The sequence below is a fragment of the Engystomops pustulosus genome, chromosome 6, assembly GCF_040894005.1.
Source record: "Engystomops pustulosus chromosome 6, aEngPut4.maternal, whole genome shotgun sequence".
Lineage (NCBI taxonomy): Eukaryota > Metazoa > Chordata > Amphibia > Anura > Leptodactylidae > Engystomops > Engystomops pustulosus.
This window is the reverse complement of record NC_092416.1, coordinates 157,306,328-157,313,531: the sequence shown is the minus strand read 5'-3', so window position 1 is coordinate 157,313,531 and position 7,204 is coordinate 157,306,328. Positions and strand designations below refer to the sequence as shown.

The 7,204-nt window shown below is 43.0% G+C and overlaps 1 protein-coding gene across 1 annotated transcript in view; it reads left to right on the top strand.

Annotated features, from left to right (window-relative positions):
• PCIF1 (phosphorylated CTD interacting factor 1) overlaps positions 1-6,867 on the top strand; it is a 29,459-nt gene extending 22,592 nt beyond the window's left edge. The window contains exons 10-16 of the mRNA XM_072112008.1: positions 997-1,159; positions 3,772-3,947; positions 4,054-4,140; positions 4,693-4,877; positions 5,224-5,317; positions 5,394-5,569; positions 5,953-6,867. Coding sequence (XP_071968109.1) covers positions 997-1,159; positions 3,772-3,947; positions 4,054-4,140; positions 4,693-4,877; positions 5,224-5,317; positions 5,394-5,569; positions 5,953-6,172 — 1,101 coding nt within the window. The 3' untranslated portion in view covers positions 6,173-6,867. The remainder of the gene's footprint in view (positions 1-996; positions 1,160-3,771; positions 3,948-4,053; positions 4,141-4,692; positions 4,878-5,223; positions 5,318-5,393; positions 5,570-5,952) is intronic.
• The last annotated feature ends 337 nt before the right edge of the window (positions 6,868-7,204 follow it).

The following is a 7,204-nucleotide window of genomic DNA, read 5'->3' as shown; positions in this document are numbered from 1 at the left end:
GTGAATGTTTAATTATTTCGGCCAAAATGAATCTATTGTCCACATAAATTACAATGTATAGATGGCACCTCCATTTTGTTTTAATCCCTATAAAACACCTAAGCGGTTAACAATCTTCTTACAAGTGTCCGTGTATAATGCACTGTGCCGCGATTCACTAAGATCGTGCGCCCGATATCCTGCATGTATCGCTTCCCCGCTCAGGTCCGCCGGAGTTCACCTTCTTCTTCCTGGTGGATGTAAGTGCTTGATCTTGCGGCACAATTTGAAAATTAAATCCTGCGCTCAGTCGATCGGACGAAAGCCAGCCCCCCCCCCCCCTGATTTCTGTCGCATGAAAGCCAGAGCAGCTGCACCACAATCTGATCACGTGCGATACAATCCCCAGTTAAATACCTGTCACGGCAGCACAAATCCAAAAACTTCGGAAAACTTGGCAAAAGTGCGATTCGCAGACCGGTCGTAAATAAGCCCTAATGTGTGACGAGAAAACAATCTCAAAATCCCTTGGATGTGTTAAAATGTTCCAAATGTATAACCACTATAGATTTTAAATATGGGGCTGTGTCCTTGAGGCCAAAATAGGAGTCACCAGGGGTTAAACGCTTAGTTGCCTTTCCCTTCGTCTAAATAAACATTCCCCCATCCTTACAGTCTCTAGATGAATCAAGTGGATTATTTTGTCAGGTCTATATGGAGTTACACCAAAACCTCCTCTCCAGCTCTCTGCAGAAAAAAAAACAGGACAAAAAAGGATTTTGTGTAATAAAATTATAACTTGGTTTACAATTAACTATTGATTTTTTTAAATTGAAAAAAGGCCTTTATAAGTTTACTTATTAGTTACTTATGCTCTAAATGATTTTTTTTATGCTTTCAACATTTTTAACAATTTAACATTTTTCTTTTACCATCACAACCTTCACATGATATTTTGTGTTTGCTTCGTACCACTATAGTCCAGGTAGGATTGTAAGTCCCCGCTCTCTCTTCCAGGATCGCTTAGAGCACCTCCGTAGACAGTGTGGTCCTCATATGGCGGCAGTGGCGCGGGATTCAGTAGAAGGCATATGTAGCAAGATCTACCATTTCTCTCAAGATTATGTAAAGAGGATCCGTGAGAAGCATTTGGCTCTACTACGTGATGCTAATATTCCAGGTGAGGAGCGCGACACATTACTGTAAGACCGGCATTTAAAGGAAATCTACCATTTGCTTTATGCATAAAGAAACAATGTCAATTCTGTAGCTACACTGATGCAGAAACATGGCTACCCCGCACTTCTGCTCACCCTAATTATGCACTGCTTCAGCCTTGTCCTGCCCAGCATAAGCCTAAAATAGAGATGATCGGTGCAATTTCCATCAGCTCCATAGAAATTTATGGAGCAGACCGGTCATGAGCATCCGTCTGTTCCATTAGTCTGACGGAGCGACGAGGGGGTCTGACGGATGTAGGAGGGACCCCATCCGACCCCTCATTTTCGTGATCTGTGGAGCTCTCATCACTGAGACCCCCGGTGATAGGGTCTTACTTTTGTTAGTGGAAAAACCCCTTTAAAATATAGTAGCCAGTTACCCTTACTCCATCCATCCTCTATGCTGCAGAGCACCAGGCTAAAAGGGGTAGAGAGATCCACAGGCTTTTTTGTATATTTTGTTACTTGCTATGATGAGACAACCCCTTCATTGTCATGTACCAGTATCTAACAAAAATGAACCTGCTTCCTGAACATACCTGCAGGTTATAAAGTCAGATTTTGTTGTGGATTATTCCCCAGCTAAGTGGAGTAGTGAGGGGTTTGCACTTTACCATGGGCTAATCCATGTGTGGTCACCAGCTCTCCGCAGTATAGTAAAGATGTTGATAATAGTATACAGAGGTATATATTTTACAATTGGTCACGGACTAGGCGGATCTCCATATCCCCCAAAAAACGCATCTGTGAACAGTGTCTCCGCACCCATTCTGCTTTATTACATGACGTCACAGGTTATTTTAAATCTGCCCAGCGGCTTTGAAAATTTCCCGTTAATTGGGTTATCTTCTAGACCGCAGCATTCAGATGTGTACTGCGGCCTCTTTACTTCTCTCTTCTTCTTGTCTTAATGAAAGGTGATCCATATTGAAATCCTGGATAACCATTTTAAAAAGAATTCTAGATGGATTTCCCTAGGATTTCCAAGCAAAAGATGTTTTATGGTGATCTAGAATTTAGCAATTTCTAAAGCGTTACAGCATATGATGGCGCTGTATAGGTAAAGATTATTATTGTTAATTTTGCGATGTGCAGATGACTTTTTCCGATTGGAGGAGGAGCTCATTACGTAATGAAAGCCACACTGTTATAGGCTGGGTCAGAAAACCCTCAGCTTATTTTTTACAGAAAATAGAATATAAACATGAATGGGCTACCACTGTAATTGTTCTGACCAATAAAATAAAGATATATGGAATATATGGATATGTGGAATATCTGCAGTTTTTGTATGCCTAAATTCACATCCCTTGTGTATAGACAAAAATACAAATTGATGTCAGGAAGATCAGACACGTGAGTAAGCAGAGAGAGGTCACGCTGAACATATAGTGACAAATTGCAGATAAGACGCTATCAAATCCAATAATCCCGTTACATAACACTGGCTGCATCTGCCACATACACTCAGGATAAGACAGAGTCGCTCAGCAGACTCAGGAACTGCAATTTTAGCTCTTTAATAATCGGTGGAGTGTAAATACTCCCACCGGTGACTGATTCACCTGTGCCCACCCTATAAATCTCCATTACGCTGCATTAGGTGCTGTCAGTAAAGTGCTCTGCCTGCGCGCCTCTGCTTCTGACATCCATATATCCCACTTAGGTTTCCCCCGCTCTACACTAGAGGAATCTTTGGCCTACATACAACTGTCTGCATGGACAGATTAAGGCGTACAATGTAAGAAATGATCGTTATTGTGTAAAGCAAAACCTTTCTCTTACATAGACTTGGGGATTATAGCTATTATGCCAAGACTGGATCATAGATCATTCCATCCGTGTGTATATCCATAGCTTGTCTGCAAGAACGGAGGACAAAGTAGCTGTATGTAGATTGCAGGTGTTTACGGGACTGTGATATTGATGGCCTATACCAGAAACAAGAAATCTTCAGCCGTCAGTGTTGTGAAACTACTACTCCCATTTGTGGCACTTGTGAGCTCAAGTTTACATGCAAGGATGACTTCTGGAAGGGAGGCAAAACACAGGATCTCTGTTTTGTTTATATGTGGGATCCAAGTTTTGGGGGGGATTGACAGGTTGAGTCTGCGATGCCAGACTGAACCATGGTTTGTGTACTATGAGCCCTGGGACCAGAAACAGATTTAGATTTTCCTCAAGAAGTAGGAGTGTTGCGAATTCTATTTCAGGCACGTAAATTGTTAGCGCTACATTGACTCTACTTCCCCTGCCCTGAGGGAGTTGACAACTAGAATCAATAACATTTTGAAGATGCAACGTGGCATCTATACCAAGCGGATACCGAGCAAATCTGGGATCCATGGTAAGATGTCCCGGGCCTTCCATCTAATCCACTTCCTATGGACTGTATTAGGCACCAAAGAAATGCTGGAATGCATAATCAAAAAACTGGAAAAGTTATGGATTTATATATGTATATATATATATACTGTATATGTGTATATATAATGTTCACAGAAAGTATTCGATTTAAAAAAGAAAAGTATTTGGCAGATTTACTAACAAGATATTAACATTTGTATGGCAGAGTCAGCTCCAGTTGCACCGTCTCCAGATAAAAGAGTTTTCTGCCACCCGGTCCGGCTGACGACGCCAGCATTGCCTGGCCAGGGGGGTGTGGATGTCCAGCAAGATGGCAGCTTGGTGTGTGTGCGCTACAAAGGGGAGTCTGTAAGGATCAACCAGAGTTACTTCAGCAAGTTGGTGAGTGCACGCTTTTTTTCTGGGTTCTGCCGAGTATTTTCTTTCTAGGTCTTGCAAAACAATAACTTGAGGGGTTTTTTTTTATTTGTTTTTTTTTTTTTTGCAGTTTCAGCTTTATCGTCTCAGTTCCACAGATGATCCAGGGTCTGAAAAGTTCTTGCCTCGCGTGTGGTGTCTTTTGAGGAGGTATCAGGTATGAAAATTTTGGTTTAGTTCTCTTTGTTTTAACTTCATTGAATAATTGTAAATAACAGATACCCGCCTGTCCATGTTCCCCAGCAGCTCTCCTCTTGTCTTGTTCTGCTGCAGCAGTGGAACAGTGATGGTAAAGAGATATATCAGAGGTCCAGGCATGGGGGGACAGAGTCAGTAACGGATGGGGCAGATCCAAAAGGTGTCAGTGTGCCAGCGCAATCTTCAGCAGGAGACCGGCTGTCCCATACAGCCTGGACCCTGCTGCGTCTGCCCGGTAGTTTAACTCCTTACCTGCCGCAATCAAGTATGAATGCGGCAGCTAAGGAGAGAGACAGAGGGAACACACCAAAATGGTTGGCTCCCCACCGCAATTGTGGGGTGCTGCAAAAAAACAAGCCCTCATATCATCCCTCATATTTAAAAATGTCTTTTGGATTTTGAGCAGGAAAAAAACGTAACAAAAGGTCCTTGTCATGAAGGCCACTTTAGGCTGTGTGCTTAAGGGGTTAATGAAAGAGGAATGATATCAGTTCTGTTTTGTATTATGCAGGTGATGTTTGGAACAGCACAGTATGAAGGCTCAGGACTGCAGGGGGCGCTGCCAGTCCAAGTATTTCAAGCTTTGCACAGGATTTTCGGTGTTACTTCTGAATGCTTTGCTTCTCCCTTGAACTGCTATTTCAAGCAGTACTGCTCCGCTTTCCCAGACACAGATGGATATTTTGGCTCCAGGGGGTAAGTGCTCAGATCTCCATCTACACTGCATGATGTATCAATTTTAGTTACTCTATTAATTATTCATCATACTCCCGACTATGACGGAATAATTTGCCGAGACTAATCCAACCTCTCGTCTTATCTGCACGGGGGGGGGGGGATGTCTTTCTAGACATCTTCAGTGACAGAATATGGGCCATGAGGCTTAGAGCTGTGACTGACAACCTAGAAGCCAATTTATGTATTGTCACTGCGGAGCACCAGAGGCTTGATAGAAGTGACAAGACTGCTGCCAGCATGAGTGACTGTTACAGAGGACGTCCTGCCTCTCCGCTTGTATCATATTCCACTTTTTTCCTCCTAGGCCATGTCTCAGTTTTTTTCCAGTCAGTGGTTCTTTTGAGGCAAACCCTCCATTCAGCGAGGAGCTGATGGATGCCATGGTCACACATTTCGAGGTACAAGAAATAAAAACAGTATCACAGCCTGTAATTCTGTGCTGTGGTCATGACTAAGAATAATGTTTTGTTACAGAACCTCCTGGAGAGCTCGGACCAGCCCCTGTCCTTCATTGTGTTCATCCCAGAATGGAGGGACCCGCCGACCCCTGCCCTCACACGCATGGAGGAAAGTCGCTTCAAACGCCACCAGCTTATACTCCCAGCCTACCAGCATGAATATCGAAGCGGCTCTCAGCACGTGTGCAAGAGGTCAGTATTGTATGGATGTGCATTAAAGGGCTTGTCCGTTTTTAGCAACTATTCAATATTGTTTGTGTAAGGCAAAGTTACGCAGTTTTTCAATTTACTTTCTTTATCGATTACTACCTTCTGTAAGTCCATAAATTACTTACCCCACGTATGCACGGAGTACAGAACAAAGCTGTGCCCAAAGTCTTCTAAAAGTATAGGTGCACTTCTGACGTAGTAGGCCTCTCATCAGTTTTGATTTCATACTTTTATTTTTCATGTTTATAGATTATTTTTCTCACCCATTCTGCAATGATAATTGAATCGTCTTCTCTAATCTCTGTAAATTTTCTTACATTTGAATACTTACCATCTCTTTTTTTCGATGTTTCGTTCCATCACAGGGACGAATTGTATTACAAGGCCGTACACAACACCGCCGTACTGTTTCTGCAAAACGAAGCCGGCTTCCAGAAGTGGACTCCAACCCCGGAGCGTGTTCAGGAGCTGTCTGCAGCATACAAACACTCAGGAAGGTTCTCCAACTCCTCTTCCTCCTCCGGAGGCTCTGAAAAAGAGCCCACACGAGAGGAGGGCACCAGCAAGGACAGTGTAAATAACTAGAAGCGTTAGAAGGAAAACTGACATTCCCATTTCTGTGGGCAATACATACCCTAGTCATTAGGGCATGGACTTAATTCTCCATTCACTAGGACGTAATTCTGGTCTCCCCCAGTCTCTGTACTGTAAAGCGTATTGTAAGAATCCATCAGTCCCAGCGGGAATGGTGTTGGACTCCTTTATAGGACATAGAAGCACCACCCCCGGCTGATTGATGCTGAGTGGAGGATGATACCGTTTCTAGGAGATATAGAAATATATTTGTAGGCGATGTCAATAATCCTCTGGGGAGACCGTATAGTTCTGTGTGGACTTCTGGGGGAGAGGAAATGGCTCCGATGTGTAAAGATATATGTGCGTGTGTGTGGGGTGCACTGCTAGTGTGTATGAACTTGTGGATATAAACCTTTTGCCTCTTGTATAGGGGATGTATGTAGCTTTCCCATGTATATAGCTCTACTATGTATCCGCGCTCGGCAGTATCTTCGGTGTTGTTAGGGATTTGCATGTTTTACTCCCCCACCCCAACACCCCCCCACCCACCTCTCACATTATGTGTGTATGTGTAATAATATTTTTTTTTTTCTTCCGGTATTGTGATTGGTGCACGTCGTGCTAATTATTCCTTGTAATTAATTTAATGTCTAAACCTTTTTATTACTTTTATCAAAACAGTAAAAGGTCTATTTTTGATTTTTCGTCTCCGAGTATTAACTAAATGTGCACAAAAATCAGTGACTCATCACTTGTCCTGTCCGAAACACAGGTCACAGGACGTGGCAGCGAGGAAGGTTTCCTCTTGTGATCATTTGCTGTAACAAGTATTACATTAGGTGTAAATGTCAGTATATGGGGCGGCTGCTGCATTCCCCTGCATTGCTTACCACCGCCTGCTGTTCCCTCTGATTTGTCTGCGTTATGTCTGCAGAGCTCTTATGTTTTCTACTTTGTTTACGCTCGCATTTCCTGTAGATTTCTGCTAATGAAAAGTAATGGAGCATTTTTTTTTTCTTAAGAGGTTACGGAATCGCTAAA